Source organism: Cervus elaphus, chromosome 9 (genome assembly GCF_910594005.1).
Source record: "Cervus elaphus chromosome 9, mCerEla1.1, whole genome shotgun sequence".
Classification (NCBI taxonomy): domain Eukaryota; kingdom Metazoa; phylum Chordata; class Mammalia; order Artiodactyla; family Cervidae; genus Cervus; species Cervus elaphus.
In genome coordinates, this window is record NC_057823.1 from 9632959 (window position 1) to 9648606 (window position 15648).

A 15648-nucleotide genomic window follows, 5' to 3' on the forward strand; every position below is an offset into this window, starting at 1 on the left:
AGGAGTCGCCCTGGGAAGGCCGCTTGGAGTCCTGTTCGGTTCAGAGGGTTGATGTGGAGTCCCGAGGAGGTAGAGGCAGATGCTGTCAGTTAAGAGCAAGTTCCTGCCTGGAGCCAGGACAAGGGCCTGGGTGGTTGTTTGCTGTCTGGTGCGTCCCCTGGTGGCCATGGAGGACAACTGCAGTCTGAGTAGTGTTGGAGGTCCCGCTCTTCTCCCGTCTCCCTGCAGGATCTGGTCGGTCCTCTGACACCCTCCACGGCTCTTGATGGTCCGCTCGGCAGGGGACAGAGACGCTAAGTGAAGCCCTCAAGGTCACCAGGAGATCCCTGAGTTCAAAATCCAGTCTCCTCAGTCAGACACAACACTGCCCCAGTCACCACTGACGTCTCAGCCTTCATTTCTCCCAGTTGGGGACCTGAGGCCAAAAAAACGCCCTCTGCCTCGTGCGTTTGTGGTACAGACGGACACAGAGCTGGCGTGCACCGGGTGCCCAGTAAGTGCAATTGTCTCCCTCAGATCCATGTGGGAGAAGGGCCAGGACTTGACATGGGGTGTCCCAGGGAGCCCCACTCCCCTCTCACAGGATCTTACTGGCCAGCATCCAACCCAGAGCGCCCAAGGCCACAACTTGGCAAAAGCAGCTCACCGTTTTTTCCCGGGAAAAAGAAAAAGGAAACCGAAACCTAAACAGAAAGCCGGGCTTCCCTCTGCCTGCACGGGCTCCATTCAAGTGTCTCCAAGTCAGAGGAAACTCCTGGAGCTTCTCATTGGTCGGCACCGCTCTTATGCTAATCAGGGGGCAGGCCTAGCCTATAAAGGTCCCAGCGGTTCAGGATGGCACTACTTCTGTTCTCTGCAGACCAGTGCCCACGGACACCGAGGAGGACATGAGCGAGTCCGTGATGCTCAACAAGGAAAAGGACATGAGTGACTCTGTGAAGGCCACAGACAAGGAAAAGGACGCGAGTGAGTCAGCGCGGTGTGGCCGCAAGCTGTGGCTGGCGTTCCCGCTGCTCCTGGTGGTGGCGGGGCTGCTTGCGCCCCTGATCTACTTCGCTGTCAGGGCCAACAGCGAGGCCTGCCTGGATGGCCTCCGAGCACAGACAGAGTGTCAGGGGCTCAACCAACACCTGCAGCGCCAGCTACACCAGGCCCAGGAAGTCTTACACGAGAAGGAAGCCGAAGCTGCCACCTACAACCAGACTGTGGTAAGACATTGCACCTCCTCGAGAGGGCCCCGAGCGTGGAGGTCTCTCCCAGGGTCTTTGTGGAGATCGAGATAGACCTTGAAACTGTGTCCTTTTTGTCACTACCAGGGTTTGGGAACCTCCAAACTCTCTCTGGGGTGCTGGTGTGTGTAGGGGGGAGCCTTAAAACTCCCATTATGGGTGTCAGTATCCCTTTAGGGTATGAAGGATCTCTAAACTCTGGTGCTTGAATGGGGAGAGCTAGAAACTCCCTTTGGGCCAATCTTGGGGAGCAGAAATCCCCTCTAGGGGCTGGGACGAGGACCTCCCCAGCTCTTTCAACTACATCCTGAGAGCCTTCGAAATTTTCACTTCTGTTCTAACATCGTGGACCTCTAACTCAGGCTTTGAAATCATCACCCCCACTTCCCACCCCCAGACCCTTCTTTCTGGTTATAGAAGGAACTCTTAATCTTATTGGGCTATATATAGCCCAGGGCAGCTAGAAATTTCTCCTAGAGTCTGGGCATGGGGACCCTCCAAATTCTCTTCTGGGGGGCCTTCAAAACTCCCACTTTGAGGTTCACGCTCTTATGGGTGTGCCAGGAAGGTGGGAGGTTCTGCCCATTTTTCATGGTAGAAGAGTGAGGGTCAGGGGGAGGATTGGGACGGAAATGAAAGGGGTGTGCATCTGAGCGCCTCTGATCCCGGGGCTCAGGGAGGGGTCCAGCACCCAGGCACAGGAGTCCAGGTTCTGACCCTCCCCTCTGACCCAGGTGACCCTGAGGGACTCTCTGAAGAAGGAGCAGGCACGAGTGGAGGAGCTTCAGGGTGAGAAAAGCAGATGACCCGGGTTCCACGGAGTGGGCTAGGTGGACAGGACAGGGCAGGTGTTGAAAGGGAGTCGGGAGGGAGGGTCCCAGGGCTGTGATCAGGCATGAGGAAGGGGGCCCAGATTCCATTTGGGGTGGGGGAGCCGGGAGCCGGGTTTCCCTGCTGGAGATGAATGATCACCGCGCTCAGTCCCATGAGGTCCCGGCTGCGTGTCAGGTGGCTTAGCGAGGTCACTGTGTCGAGGCCCCTGAATCTGCACCCTATCCCGCAAACAGGAGAGTTGGCGACCTTGAACCAACAGCTGCAGGACGCTTGGGAGAGACTGAGGTGCGAGACCACGCCCCGGCCACGCCCCTTTCACTCCACCCCCAGACTCCCGAGTCCCTTCTGCTCAGAAAAACTCCCGATGCTCAGGGGACTAAGTTTAAGTCCAGCCTCGTCCCATCTGTCACACATCCCTGGGGTGGCCGCTGCTCACTCTCCTGCCCAGAGACTTGGTGGGAGAGGAGTGCAGATTCCTAGGGGAGAAACTTTGAGGGGCCCGGCAGCTGCCTGAGTGGCCCTGATCTCTACTCCAGAAGACAGAGTGAGACGTCCAGAAACAACGCGTCCAGCTGCTCGAGCTTCCTATTCGTTGTGATCGCGGTCTTGGTCGTCAGCGCTCTGCTAACATGAGATCCCAGAAAGCCGGCCGGTAGGATTGGGCAGCTCCTGGGAGAAGAAAGCTCGGAGGTGCCGGGAGCTGGGGCTGGGTCAGGGTCTGGGGAGGTGGCCTGCCGGCGGGGCAGAGGGCAGAGCACCGGGAAGTGGAGTCTGGGGATGGAGGGAGGGCTCAGTGTGTTGGCAGGGGCTCTAGAGTCTGCTGGGGCTGGGGGCGGAGCCCGGGATCCGTCCGCCTCTGACTCCCTATTCTGCTCTCTTTAGGCCACAAGCAGGACTGGGCCGACTCCAGCTCGGATTCCGGGGTTGAGGCTTCCGGACCTGGCCAGTCCTGACACGACCACATGGCAACAGATTGTAAGGACGATGGGGTAGCCTAAGGGGCCCAAGCCAGGGCAGTCCTGAAAGGATGCATTGAGTGGGAAAGTAACAGAGCTGGCCCAAGGCCGCCCACAGCTAGGGATGGCACGCGAGTCAGGTTGCAGCACCTCCATCTTGCTGACAACTGCTCTTAGAAAGTCACTTTCCTCTTGGGTCTTTGGACTCGAAATGTAAACCTCCCTTTTGGGGGGAAAACTGGACTCTCAAGTGTTGCAACATTACTGTGTGACCTCCCAAAGCATCTGAGGCCTGCCCTGCAGACAAAGGTGGACATCTATTGACATCCACAGCCAGCCTTTCCTGCTCTAGAATGTTCCTCAAGATCTCTGGGGTTCCAGCAGGCACCACCCACTGCATCCCCAGCCCTCTTCTCTGCGGACAGCATCTGAAGGACCCTCGTCAGTGCTCCCTGCCTGCAGTTTTCTCCCCTCATCTCCTGGCTTCTCTCATCTCATTCCCATTTCATCTTCTGATGACAGTGGTTCCACGAGGAAACCGAGGCTGTGACGAGGGCCACTTTGTCCTGGCTCCCAATCCCCTCCGGCAGGAAGGGCAGGGCTGGGACTCAAAACGTGGGTGTGCAGACTCGGGACAGATCTGTGTCTCCTGGTCCTGCCACCTCCGTCCCCCAAGCTCCTATTCATCCGGCAGTACCCAGCTCTGGGAGCCCCTCGCCCAAGGGTTTCTCTGCTTCTCAAAATGAAGTCCCCGAGGAGTTCTCAGATGATTCAGTAGTTCAGATTCCAGGCTCCCGTGGCCTGGGTTCAATCCCTGGTCTAGGAACTGGTATCCCATAAGCTGGGAGACATGACCAATAAAAAGGAAAGAAAGCTCTCCCTGAGTGTACCCCCTGCTCCTAAAATAGTGGATGATGGTGGCCTTCGTTAACAGAGCCCCTTATAAGCGTATGTTCTCTACGTGACTGCAAAGAATGTCCCAGAATGCTTTAGTGGAATGAAGCTTGTCAAAAATGAGAAAGAGCCAAAGTTGGAACAGTTTGAGTGACAAAATTAATATCATCACATGTAAAATAAATATCCATGAGTTCACAGAAATATAAACACATGACTGGTTAAAACAATAAATGAAAGAGAGGAGAAAAATCTCCCAGGCGGAAGAATATTAAATAACATACACAAATATCTCGCCCTCAAGAGGATGACGTGTGGCTTCCCATGGCGTTGGTGGGCTATGAATCGTCACCTCTTTGCAGAAGGCACAGGTGGAAGGGAGGAAGGAGGTCGCTTTATGGTGCAGACACCCGACGGACACCACCTCAGCCAGGGGGCCATGATCAACATCACAGGCTAAGGCAGGGGATAGTACGTGCCATGGACACACGTATGTGATGAGAAAGGCAATTTCCCTCTCCGGTCCTTCTCGCCAAAGCCCAGTCCAACCATGAGAAAAACACCAGACAAATCCCAACCGAGGACCACCCTACAGAACACCTGACTCTAAACTCTCAAGGTCGTCAAGACCAAGGAATCCCGAGAATCTGCCTGACCCAGGGGAGCCTAAAGAGGCATCAGGACTAAGGGTCCCATGAGGATCCGGGGGCAGAGAGGGGACATTAGGGGAAAGCTGAGGAGATCGGAATAATGCATGGACTTCAGTTAATACTGTTATCAGTCAGTATTGGTTCATACATTGCAACACAGGTACCTTATAGATGAATGACCAAAGTAGGGGAAATGGGGTGTGGGGTTGATGGAAAGTTTCTGGACTATTTTTGCTGAATTTGTGCAAACCAAATAAAATGAGTCTTTAAAAAATAATGAAGATTGGGACATCCGTGTGGTCTGGTGGTTAAGGCACCTCACTTCCACTGCAGGGGACATGGGTTAGATCTGTTGTCAGGGAACTAAGATCCCACATTCCGAAAGGCACAGCCAAAAATGGATAGAAAAAGATAGACTGGGACTTCCCGAGTGATCCAGTGGGTAAGACTCCATGCTCCCAATGCAGGGGGGCCTGATTTGGCCCTGATCAGGAAACTAGATCCCACAGGCAGCCAATAAGATTCCGTGTGTCCAAACAAAGATTCAGTTTGCCACGAATAAGACCTGGCACAGCCAATTATATATATACATAATGTTTTAAAGCATAAATTCAGAAGATATGCATTACCTTTTCCAATCGAAATCTTAGAGGGAAACTCAGAAACTTTCTGTCTCCAGGGCTGAGACTAGAATAAGGTGAATACAGCTCTTTTTGGTTGCATAATGTGGAAGGGCACAGAAAAGTTCTCTTACATTCATCCCCGTTTTACAGCTATGGAAACTAAGGCTAGGATGAAATCACTTGCCCAGGTCTGGCAGGGAAGCAGGGCTGGGCACACACAATCTTGACCCCTGCCTGAAATCATGGTCCTAAGCTGACCCTGAAGTTCAAAATTCAGCCCAGTGGAGCTCCGATATCAGCTTTGCCAAGGGCCCTGTCTACACCTGGAGTCCTAGCCTGGGAGGGAGGCCCTACTCAGGGGACACACAGGCTCCATGTCAGTCTCCACAGCAAGTCCATCCCTGATCCCTGCTCATTTGGCTGCTGAGTGGCTTGAGTGGAGTTGGGCGGTGGGGTTAGGAAATTGTCATTGTTCAGTCACTAGGTGGTGTCCCTCCCTTTGCAACCCCATGGACTGCAGCTTGCCAGGCTCCTCTGTCTTCCACTATCTCCCAGAGTTTGCTCAAATTCATGTCCACTGAGTCGGTGATGCATCTAACCAACTCATCCTCTTTTTCCAATCGAAATCTTTATGGTGCATAAAGCACTACTTGCTTTAATTTAATCCGCCTTCTCCTCTTGCCTTCAATCATTCTCAGCCTCAGGGTCTTTCCAATGAGTTGGCTCTTCCAATCAGGTGGCCAACGTATTGGAGCTTCAGCATCAGTCCTTCCAATGAATATTCAGGGTTGGCTTCCTCTAGGATTGACTGGTTTGATCTCCTTGCTGTCCAAGGATCCCTCAAGGGTCTTCTCCAGCACCTCAATTCGACAGCCTCGATTCTTCAGTGCTCAGCCTTCTTTATGGTCCAACTCTCCCATCCACACGTGACTACTGAAAAGACCATAGTTGTAAACATATGGAATTCTGTTGGAAATGTGATGTGTCTGCTTTTTAATATCCTGCCTAGGTTTGTCAGAGCTTTTCTTCCAAGGAGCAAACATCTTTTAATTTGATGTCTGTAGTCACCATCCCCAGTGACTTTGGAAACCAAGAAAAGAAAATCTGTCACATGCTTTTTCTGATTTTATTTTCCGTGAAGTGATGGGACCAGATGCCTTGATCTTAGTTTTATGAATCTTGCGTTTCAAGCCAGCTTTTTCATTCTCCTCTTTCATCTTCATCTAGAGGCTCTTTAGTTCCTCTTCCCTTTCTGCATTAGAGTGGTGTCCTCTGCATGTGTGAAGTTGTTGCTGTTTCTCCTGCTAATCTTGATCCAGCTGGCCATCATCCAGGCCAGCATCTCACATGTGGTACTCAGCGTAAAGTTAAATAGGCAGGTGACGACACACAGCCATGCCTCACTCCTTTCTCAGTTTTGAGCCAGTCGGTGGTTCCAGGTCCAATTCTACATTTGCTTTGTGACCCGTATACAGGTTCCTCAGGAGACAGGCAAGGTCGTCGTGTACTCTCATCTCTTTCAGAATTTTCCACACTTTGTTGTGATCCACACAGTCAAAGCCTTTAGCATAGTCAATGAAGTAAAAGTAGATTTTTTTCTGGAACTCCCTTGCTTTCTCCACAATCCAAGAATGTTGGCCATTTGACCTCTGGTTCCTCTGCCTTTTTGAAACCCACCTCATACAATGCATGTTCTTGGTTCATGTACTGCTAAAGCCTAGCCTGAAGAATTTTGAGCAAAACCTTGCTAGCATCTGAAATGAGCACAACTGTATGGTAGTTTGAACATTCTTTGGCATTGCCATTCTTTCAGATTGCAATGAAAACTGACCTCTTCCAGCTTTGAGTATCACAAATCTGCTGACATATTGAGAGCAGCACTTTAACAGCATCATCTTTTTGGATTTGAAATAGATCAGGTGGAACTCCATCACCTCCACTAGCTTTGCTTATAGCAATGCTTCCTAAGGCCCACTTAACTTCACACTGCAGGATGTTCGGCTCTAGGTGAGTGCCATCAGCATCATGCTTATCTAGGTCACACAGACCCATCTTAGAGTTTTTCTGCATATTCTCGCCACCTTTTCTTCATCGTGTCTATTTCTCTTAGCTTCTTGCTGATTCTGCCCTTCACTGAGCCCATCTTCCCATGAAATGTTTCAATTTTTTTGAAGAATTCTCTAGTCTTTCCCATTCGACTGTTTTTCTCTATTTCTTTGCATTGTTCCTGAAAAAGGCCTTCTCATGTCTCCTTGGCTTTCTCTGAAACTCTGCATTCAGTTGGGTTTATCTTTCCCTTCTCCCTTGCCTTTCACTTTCCGTCTTTTCCCACCTATTTGTCAGACCTCCTCAGGCAACCCTGGTGCCTCGGACAGTAAAATCTGCCTGCAATGCAGGGGACCTGGGTTAGATCCATGGGTTGTAAAGAGCCCCTGAAGGAGGGCATGGCCACCCACTCCAGTATTCCTGCCTGGAGAATCCCCATGCACAGAGGAGCCTGGCGGGCTAGAGTCCATGAGGTCACAAAGAGTCAGACATGACCAAGTCACTAAGCACCGACAGCCACTTTGCTTCGGGCACTTTTTTGGCTCCGGAAAGGTTTTGGTCACTGACTCCTCTGCATTGTTATAAACCTCTGTCCATAGTTCTTCAGGCGCTCTGTCTACCAGATCTAATCCTTTGAATCTATTCGTCACCTCCACTGTAAGGGATTGGATTTAGGTCAGACCTGAAGGGCCTAGTGGTTTTCCACTACTTGCTTTAATTTAAGCCTGAATTTTTCAATCAGGAGTCATGATCTGAGCCACAGTCAGCTCCAGGTCTTATTTTTGCTGACTGTATAGAGCTTCTCCATCTTTGGGGGCAAAGAGCATAGTCTGATGTCAGATAGACTGTCTGGTGATGTCCACGTGTAGACTCATCTCTGGAGTTGTTGGAGTGGGTCTTCGCCTTGAGCAGTGTAACTAGGCAGAGGGGTGTCGTCCTGAGGACCGGGGTCCCTGGATTTGGCCCACGTGCCATCTGATCCAGCGGACCGCAAACCCTGCAAATGTCTGAGCCCCCAGAATCTGGGTAGTGGTGGGCTGTCGTTAAAGAAGCCACTGGACAATTGCATAGCTGCCTTCCAGAAGTCACTTCCTGCAACAGGAAGTGGGTAATCAGGCCAATCTCCAGCTGGAAGTTCTGGTCCCCTTGGTCACATGGAAGGGAGATCAGTGCGGCCTGAGTTCCCTGGAATGTCACGCACCCCCTTTGGAGGTCTCTCCTTAGACACCCCCCGCCCAGGTCCTTTGGGTTCAAAGTGTCCCTAATGGATCTGACTTTCTTTCCTCTAAATGTACTCCTCACTCCTGGGCCTTATTTCCACGTTTCCCACCAGTCCTTCTGCCCTGAGTCACATGCCCAGCCACACCTCCACTGAGAGCCCACTGGATGCCAAAGCACTTTACTCAAAACTCCTCATTGGCCCTTCCTGACGAGGCCGCTCCTCTAATGGCCCCAAGTTACAGATGAGGGAAGTGAGGTTCTGTTAACAGAAGTCCATGTGCCTGACACACAGTGAGGACAAACATACAAAAATTATGGAGTTTGTAAGAGAGAAAGTTTTATTGCTGGGCCTTGCAAGAAGGCAGGTAGTTTATGCCCCCAAAGAATCCTGAACCCGCCAAAGGTTTCTGAAAAGCATTTTCAAAGCCCAGGGGAGAGGCGAGTGGATGCAGGGCATTGGACGATTCTCTGAGTGACTGATAGTGAGGTCACAGGGACTAACATCCTTTTCAACCAGTAGGTCTGGGGGCTACATGCTCATGATCCTCAAGCAGTTAACATCTTCCATTTGGTGTGTGTGGCTGGGGTAGGAGGAAGGGAGGTGGCATTTTCACACCTGTAAAATCAACTCAGGAATGTGTATTAGATACTATTATCTCCATACTTCATAAAGGAGCTAAAACAGAAGATATGGGGGAAGATCCTGCCCTGGGAAGGTCCCTAAAGGCAATGTTCGGTTACTGTTCAGAGGGTTTATGTGTAGTCTCCCAGGAGGTAGAGGCAGATGCTGACAGTTAAGACCAAGTTCCAGCCTGGAGCCAGGACAAGGGCCTGGGTGGTTGTTTGCTGTCTGGTGCGTCCCCTGGTGGCCATGGAGGACAACTGCAGTCTGAGTAGTGTTGGAGGTCCCGCTCTTCTCCCGTCTCCCTGCAGGATCTGGTCGCTCCTCTGACACCCTCCACGACTCTTGATGGTCCGCTCGGCAGGGGACAGAGACACTAAGTGAAGCCCTCAAGGTCACCAGGAGATCCCTTAATTCAAAACCCAGTCTCCTCAGTCAGATACAATCCTGCCTCCAGTCACCACCACCTCTAGCCTTCATTTCTCCCAGGTGGGGACTTGGGGCCCAAAAACTGCCCTCTGCCTCGTGCGTTTGTGGTACAGACGGACACAGAGCTGGCGTGCACCGGGTGCCCAGTAAGTGCAATTGTCTCCCTCAGATCCAGGTGGGAGAAGGGCCAGGACTTGACATGGGGTGTCCTAGGGAGCCCCACTCCCCTCTCTCAGGATCTTACTGGCCAGCATCCAACCCAGAAAGTCCAAGGTCAGAATTTGGCAAAAGCAACTCACTGTTTTTTCCCAGAAAAAGGAAACGGAAACCTAAACCGAAAGCCTGGCTTCCCTCTGCCTGCACGGGCTCCATTCAAGTGTCTCCAAATCAGAGATCCTGGAGCTTCCCATTGGTCAGCACCGCTATTATGCTAATCAGGGGGCAGGCCTAGCCTATAAAGGTCCCAGCGGTTCAGGATGGCACTACTTCTGTTCTCTGCAGACCAGTGCCCACGGACACCGAGGAGGACATGAGCGAGTCCGTGATGCTCAACAAAGAAAACGACATGAGCGAGTCCGTGATGGCCACAGATAAGGAAAAGGACGCGAGTGAGTCAGCGCGGTGTGGCCGCAAGCTGCCGCTGTGGCTGGGGCTCCTGCTGCTCCTGGTGGTGGCGGGGCTGCTTGCGCCCCTGATCTACTTCGCTGTCAGGGCCAACAGCGAGGCCTGCCTGGATGGCCTCCGAGCACAGACAGAGTGTCAGGGGCTCAACCAACACCTGCAGCGCCAGCTACACCAGGCCCAGGAAGTCTTACACCAGAAGGAAGCCGAAGCTGCCACCTGCGAACAGACGGTGATAAGACATTGCACCTCCTCGAGAGGGCCCCGAGCGTGGAGGTCTCTCCCAGGGTCTTCGTGGAGATCGAGATAGACCTTGAAACTGTGTCCTTTTGTCACTACCAGGGTTTGGGAACCTCCAAACTCTCTCTGGGGTGCTGGTGTGTGTAGGGGGGAGCCTTAAAACTCCCATTATGGGCGTCAGTATCCCTTTAGGGCATGAAGGATCTCTAAACTCTGGCGCTTGAATGGGGGCAGCTAGAAACACCCCTTGGGCCAATCTTGGGGAGCAGAAATCCCCTCCAGGGGCTCGACGAGGACCTCCCCAGCTCCTTCCACTGCCTCCTGAGAGCCTTCGAAATTTTCACTTCTGTTCTAACATGGAGGACCTTGAAACTCTCGTGGACCTCTAACTCGGGCTTTGAAATCATCACCCCCACTTTCCACCCCCAGACCCTTCTTTCTGGTTATAGAAGGAACTCCTAATCTTATTGGGCTATAGCCCAGGGCATCTAGAAACTTCTCCTAGAGTCGTGGCATTGGGACCCTCCAAATTCTCTTCTGGGGGGCCTTCAAAACTCCCACATTGAGGATCACACTCTTACCGGTGTCCCGGGAAGGTGGGATGTTGTGTCCATTCTTCAAGGTGGGAGACTGAGGGGCAGGCAGAGGGTTGGAGGGGAAATGAAGGGGGTGTGCATCTGAGCGCCTCTGATCCCGGGGCTCAGGGAGGGGTCCAGCACCCAGGCACAGGAGTCCAGGTTCTGACCCTCCCCTCTGACCCAGGTGACCCTGAGGGACTCTCTGAAGAAGGAGCAGGCACGAGTGGAGGAGCTTCAGGGTGAGAAAAGCAGATGACCCGGGTTCCGCGGAGTGGGCTAGGTGGACAGGACAGGGCAGGTGTTGAAAGGGAGTCGGGAGGGAGGGTCCCAGGGCTGTGATCAGGCATGAGGAAGGGGGCCCAGATTCCATTTGGGGTGGGGGAGCCGGGAGCCGAGTTTCCCTGCTGGGGATGAATGATCACCGCGCTCAGTCCCGTGAGGTCCCGGCTGCGTGTCAGGTGGCTTAGCGAGGTCACTGTGTCGAGGCCCCTGAATCTGTACCCTATTCCGCAAACAGGAGAGTTGGCGACCTTGAACCAACAGCTGCAGGACGCTTGGGAGAGACTGAGGTGCGAGACCACGCCCCGGCCACGCCCCTTTCACTCCACCCCCAGACTCCCGAGTCCCTTCTGCTCAGAAAAACTCCCGATGCTCAGGGGACTAAGTTTAAGTCCAGCCTCGTCCCATCTGTCACACATCCCTGGGGTGGCCGCTGCTCACTCTCCTGCCCAGAGACTTGGTGGGAGAGGAGTGCAGATTCTTAGGGGAGAAACCTTGAGCGGCCCGGCAGCTGCCTGAGTGGCCCTGATCTCTACTCCAGAAGACAGAGTGAGACGTCCAGAAACAACGCGTCCAGCTGCTCGAGCTTCCTATTCGTTGTGATCGCGGTCTTGGTCGTCAGCGCTCTGCTAACATGAGATCCCAGAAAGCCGGCCGGTAGGATTGGGCAGCTCCTGGGAGAAGAAAGCTCGAAGGTGCCGGGAGCTGGGGCTGGGTCAGGGTCTGGGGAGGTGGCCTGCCGGCGGGGCAGAGGGCAGAGCACCGGGAAGTGGAGTCTGGGGATGGAGGGAGGGCTCAGTGTGTTGGCAGGGGCTCTAGAGTCTGCTGGGGCTGGGGGCGGAGCCCGGGATCCGTCTGCCTCTGACTCCCTATTCTGCTCTCTTTAGGCCACAAGCAGGACTGGGCCGACTCCAGCTCGGATTCCCGGGTTGAGGCTTCCGGACCTGGCCAGTCCTGACACGACCACATGGCAACAGATTGTAAGGACGATGGGGTAGCCTAAGGGGCCCAAGCCAGGGCAGTCCTGAAAGGATGCATTGAGTGGGAAAGTAACAGAGCTGGCCCAAGGCCGCCCACAGCTAGGGATGGCACGCGAGTCAGGTTGCAGCACCTCCATCTTGCTGACAACTGCTCTTAGAAAGTCACTTTCCTCTTGGGTCTTTGGACTTGAAATGTAAACCTCCCTTTAGGGGGAAAACTGGACTCTCAAGTGTTGGAGCATTACTGTGTGACCTCCCAAAGCATCTGAGGCCTGCCCTGCAGACAAAGGTGGACATCTATTGACATCCACAGCCAGCCTTTCCTGCTCTAGAATGTTCCTCAAGATCTCTAGGATTCCAGCAGGCACCACCCACTGCATCCCCAGCCCTCTTCTCTGCGGACAGCATCTGAAGGACCCTCGTCAGTGCTCCCTGCCTGCAGTTTTCTTCCCTCATCTCCTGGCTTCTCTCATCTCATTCCCATTTCAGCTTCTGATGACATGGTTCCACGAGGAAACCGAGGCTGTGACGAGGGCCACTTTGTCCTGGCTCCCAATCCCCTCCGGCAGGAAGGGCAGGGCTGGGATTCAAACGTGGGTGTACAGACTCGGGACAGATCTGTGTCTCCTGGTCCTGCCACCTCCGTCCCCCAAGCTCCTATTCATCCGGCAGTACCCAGCTCTGGGAGCCCCTCCCCCTAAAGGTTTCTCTGCTTCTCAAAATGAAGTCCTCGAGGAGTTCTCAGATGACTCAGTGGTTCAGATTCCAGGCTCCCGTGGCCTGGGTTCAATCCCTGGTCTAGGAACTGGTATCCCATAAGCTGGGAGACATGACCAATAAAAAGGAAAGAAAGCTCTCCCTGAGTGTACCCCCTGCTCCTAAAATAGTGGATGATGGTGGCCTTCGTTAACAGAGCCCCTTATAAGTGTATGTTCTCTACGTGACTGCAAAGAATGTCCCAGAATGCTTTAGTGGAATGAAGCTTGTCAAAAATGAGAAAGAGCCAAAGTTGGAACAGTTTGAGTGACAAAATTAATATCATCACATGTAAAATAAATATCCATAAGTTCACAGAAATATAAATACATGACTGGTTAAAACAATAAATGAAAGAGAGGAGAAAAATCTCCCAGGCGGAAGAATATTAAATAACATACACAAATATCTCGCCCTCAAGAGGATGACGTGTGGCTTCCCATGGCGTTGGTGGACTACAAATCGTCACCTCTTTGCAGAAGGCACAGGTGGAAGGGAGGAAGGAGGTCGCTTTATGGTGCAGACACCCGACGGACACCACCTCAGCCAGGGGGCCATGATCAACATCACAGGCTAAGGCAGGGGATAGTACGTGCCATGGACACACGTATGTGATGAGAAAGGCAATTTCCCTCTCCGGTCCTTCTTGCCAAAGCCCAGTCCAACCATGAGAAAAACACCAGACAAATCCCAACCGAGGACCACCCTACAGAACACCTGACTCTAAACTCTCAAGGTCGTCAAGACCAAGAAAGCTCGAGAATCTGCCTGACCAAAGGGAGCCTAAAGAGGCATCAGGACTAAGGGTCCCATGAGGATCCGGGGGCAGAGAGGGGACATTAGGGGAAAGCTGAGGAGATCGGAATAATGCATGGACTTCAGTTAATACTGTTATCAGTCAGTATTGGTTCATACATTGCAACACAGGTACCTTATAGATGAATGACCAAAGTAGGGGAAATGGGGTGTGGGGTTGATGGAAAGTTTCTGGACTATTTTTGCTGAATTTGTGCAAACCAAATAAAATGAGTCTTTAAAAAATAACAAAGGTTGGGACATCCGTGTGGTCTGGTGGTTAAGGCACCTCACTTCCACTGCAGGGGACATGGGTTAGATCTGTTGTCAGGGAACTAAGATCCCACATTCCGAAAGGCACAGCCAGAAATGGAAAGAAAAAGATAGATTGGGACTTCCCGAGTGATCCAGTGGGTAAGACTCCATGCTCCCAATGCAGGGGGGCCTGATTTGGCCCTGATCAGGAAACTAGATCCCACAGGCAGCCAATAAGATTCCGTGTGTCCAAACAAAGATTCAGTTTGCCACGAATAAGACCTGGCACAGCCAATTATATATATACATAATGTTTTAAAGCATAAATTCAGAAGATATGCATTACCTTTTCCAATCGAAATCTTAGAGGGAAACTCAGAAACTTTCTGTTTCCAGGGCTGAGACTAGAATAAGGTGAATACAGCCCTTTTTGGTTGCATAATGTGGAAGGGCACAGAAAAGTTCTCTTACATTCATCCCCGATTTACAGCTATGGAAACTAAGGCTAGGATGAAATCACTTGCCCAGGTCTGGCAGGGAGGCAGGGCTGGGCACACACAATCTTGACCCCTGCCTGAAATCATGGTCCTAAGCTGACCCTGAAGTTCAAAATTCAGCCCAGTGGAGCTCCGATATCAGCTTTGCCAAGGGCCCTGTCTACACCTGGAGTCCTAGCCTGGGAGGGAGGCCCTACTCAGGGGACACACAGGCTCCATGTCAGTCTCCACAGCAAGTCCATCCCTGATCCCTGCCCATTTGGCTGCTGAGTGGCTTGAATGGAGTTGGGCGGTGGGGTTAGGAAATTGTCATTGTTCAGTCACTAGGTGGTGTCCCTCCCTTTGCAACCCCATGGACTGCAGCTTGCCAGGCTCCTCTGTCTTCCACTATCTCCCAGAGTTTGCTCAAATTCATGTCCACTGAGTCCGTGATGCATCTAACCAACTCATCCTCTTTTTCCAATCGAAATCTTTATGGTGCATAAAGCACTACTTGCTTTAATTTAATCCGCCTTCTCCTCTTGCCTTCAATCATTCTCAGCCTCAGGGTCTTTCCAATGAGTTGGCTCTTCCAATCAGGTGGCCAACGTATTGGAGCTTCAGCATCAGTCCTTCCAATGAATATTCAGGGTTGGCTTCCTCTAGGATTGACTGGTTTGATCTCCTTGCTGTCCAAGGATCCCTCAAGGGTCTTCTCCAGCACCTCAATTCGACAGCCTCGATTCTTCAGTGCTCAGCCTTCTTTATGGTCCAACTCTCCCATCCACACGTGACTACTGAAAAGACCATAGTTGTAAACATATGGAATTCTGTTGGAAATGTGATGTGTCTGCTTTTTAATATCCTGCCTAGGTTTGTCAGAGCTTTTCTTCCAAGGAGCAAACATCTTTTAATTTGATGTCTGTAGTCACCATCCCCAGTGACTTTGGAAACCAAGAAAAGAAAATCTGTCACATGCTTTTTCTGATTTTATTTTCCGTGAAGTGATGGGACCAGATGCCTTGATCTTAGTTTTATGAATCTTGCGTTTCAAGCCAGCTTTTTCATTCTCCTCTTTCATCTTCATCTAGAGGCTCTTTAGTTCCTCTTCCCTTTCTGCATTAGAGTGGTGTCCTCTGCATGTGTGAAGTCGTTGCTGTTTCT

The 15648-nt window shown here is 52.0% G+C and overlaps 1 protein-coding gene across 3 annotated transcripts; it reads left to right on the forward strand.

The window, feature by feature from the left end:
- The first annotated feature begins 735 nt into the window (after window positions 1–735).
- Window positions 736–13995, forward strand: LOC122699276 (bone marrow stromal antigen 2-like). 3 transcript variants are annotated; one of them, XR_006342587.1, is made up of 6 exons: window positions 736–923; window positions 10034–10360; window positions 11128–11182; window positions 11461–11512; window positions 11764–11917; window positions 12110–13995. XR_006342587.1 is itself a non-coding variant. In XM_043911034.1 (6 exons), the coding sequence occupies exons 1-5, from the start codon at window positions 888–890 to the stop codon at window positions 11858–11860; spliced, it is 567 nt and encodes a 188-aa protein (XP_043766969.1). In that variant the 5' UTR covers window positions 740–887; the 3' UTR covers window positions 11861–11879; window positions 12110–13995. The 3 variants fall into 3 exon arrangements, 2 of the variants coding, with proteins under 2 accessions (XP_043766971.1, XP_043766969.1); XM_043911034.1 differs by having other exon boundaries at window positions 740–923; window positions 11764–11879; XM_043911036.1 differs by lacking the exons at window positions 10034–10360; window positions 11128–11182; window positions 11461–11512; window positions 11764–11917; window positions 12110–13995 and adding exons at window positions 1964–2018; window positions 2297–2348; window positions 2600–2715; window positions 2946–3262 and having other exon boundaries at window positions 737–1208.
- Window positions 13996–15648: the final 1653 nt, after the last annotated feature.

Coding starts and splice junctions, on each gene's coding strand:
- LOC122699276 (XM_043911034.1), top strand. CDS start 888: ATGAGCGAGTCCGTGATGCTCAACAAGGAAAAGGAC. Junction 11,183..11,460: donor ACGAGTGGAGGAGCTTCAGG/GTGAGAAAAGCA, acceptor TTCCGCAAACAG/GAGAGTTGGCGACCTTGAAC. Junction 11,513..11,763: donor GACGCTTGGGAGAGACTGAG/GTGCGAGACCAC, acceptor TCTCTACTCCAG/AAGACAGAGTGAGACGTCCA.